At 41.0% G+C, this 1,740-nt stretch overlaps 1 protein-coding gene across 1 annotated transcript in view; it reads right to left on the bottom strand.

The window, feature by feature from the left end:
- The window catches only part of GRID1 (glutamate ionotropic receptor delta type subunit 1), an 852,065-nt gene that overhangs the window by 277,312 nt on the left and 573,013 nt on the right, over nucleotides 1-1,740 (bottom strand). The window contains exon 4 of the mRNA XM_014519976.2: nucleotides 1,216-1,269. Within this exon, the coding sequence (XP_014375462.1) occupies nucleotides 1,216-1,269 (54 nt within the window). The remainder of the gene's footprint in view (nucleotides 1-1,215; nucleotides 1,270-1,740) is intronic.

Here is a 1,740-nt window from a genome sequence, read left to right as displayed (position 1 = left end):
GAGCAGAGGAGGTATATTTGTCTTTGGTGATCTCTCCCTGTTTCCACTTTTTATGTGCTCCCCTTTTGGCCCTTAGGCTGCCCTGGATTTCTGTGGTCAGCCAGGGAAGCCTCCTTACCCCTTTCCCCCTTTTGCCTCGCTCGGGGATTGTCTTGCTTTGTGCCCGAAGGATCATTTCCTTAAGGCACAGCCACCCTTCTTGGGCTCCCATCACTTCAAAACTCCTACTCTGCAGTGCGTCCTTGACTAATCGCCTGAGTTCATTGAAATCAGCTTTCCTAAAGTCTAGCACTTTCACCCTACTAGTTACCTTACCCACTCGACGTCTTATGGTGAATTCTATTATTAGGTGATCACTGACCCCCAGATGGCTACCGATCTGGAGGTCCCCTACCATGTCATCCCCCATTGCCAATACCAGATCCAGTATGGCATTCCCCCTAGTGGGACCGTGTACCTCCTGTGTCAGGTGGAGGTCCTGTACACAGGTTAGAAACCTGCGTGAGCAGGTTTCCAGGTGCAGTTTCCTTGAACCCCCTGCACCTATTTCCTTGAAACTTGGCAAGCTTCATGCCCTCAGAAGGGGCTACCATTCCTGCAAGGTTCATCCAAATCAACCTAGAAACAGCAAAGTTATAGACTGTTTTGTTCTTCCCCATTATAGCCTATGGGTGAAACGTCTAAACAATTTTGCCATTTTGACCCTGTTTTGATTGAACAAAATGGAACAGCTGTTTCGAATAAAAAAAAAAAAAATTCAAGACGAAACACTGTTCTGTCAAAATGGAACTCTGCCACTTTGCACAGCCCTAGTACCAATTTAGCAAGTAGCAGGCCTTATAACTTGTTTGTGTTCTTTTCTGACTTCATGCTTTCAGAAAGCAAATGGTGTACTATATCCACGTATACTGTATACATTTATGAAGTGTCTTTTGAATAGCTCTTCCCCCATTAAATAGCTAATGGAACAGCATAGACAAAAAATGAAGAATCTTTCAGTAGCAAACATGTACAATGGATTTTTTTTTTTACCTTTGTAGACCTCATGCCAATCTAAATGAGATAGCCATATGATTTGCATTCTTATAGCATTCAAAAGCAAACTAAAAAGTACATGTTGTCTGACACAATTAAATGTGCAGAGTAAGAGGAATACAAGTTGATGAAAGAGTTAATCCCAGGACAAAATTAGCTTCCATCTTTTGGCTCTCTTACCTCATTTACAAAGACCCAGTGACTATCCTTTGAAGCAAGGTTGGTTTCCACAGCCTACAGAAATACAAAAAATAAAAAATAAATAAAACAAGTAAAACATGTTCCAGAGTTTACTGTTTACTTACATTTTCTAATAAAAGGGCATTACAATGACAGCTGTTTTTATTTCACAGTTTCAGCAAAGTATCTGTGATGTAGAGGAAGAGAAGTCATGTACTTTGCTGTGATTTTGGTTTTTTTTTAACTTGAGTGTCTGTAGCAGTACAACCTACATTCCAACGGAGTTGCAGCAGGGCAATGTACCATCTCCACATGCTTTCTCTGCACTATGTAGACAGATAGATAATATGTTTCTCGTGGCATGCAATTTTTGAACAATATTTATTATGCTTTTGGGTGGATGGTTTTGTCATACAATGGATCTCTCATTAGTACATTGCTAGATCTCTTTCTAAATGCAGCCACTGGGTTAGTAAATATGCTGGGTGAAAAGAACCCTTGTGCAGAAACCCACCTATGAACCGC

Source organism: Alligator sinensis, unplaced genomic scaffold (assembly GCF_000455745.1).
Source record: "Alligator sinensis unplaced genomic scaffold, ASM45574v1 scaffold94_1, whole genome shotgun sequence".
Taxonomy (NCBI): Eukaryota; Metazoa; Chordata; order Crocodylia; family Alligatoridae; genus Alligator; species Alligator sinensis.
Note: the sequence above shows the minus strand (reverse complement) of the source record. Positions and strands in the feature narration are given on the sequence as shown.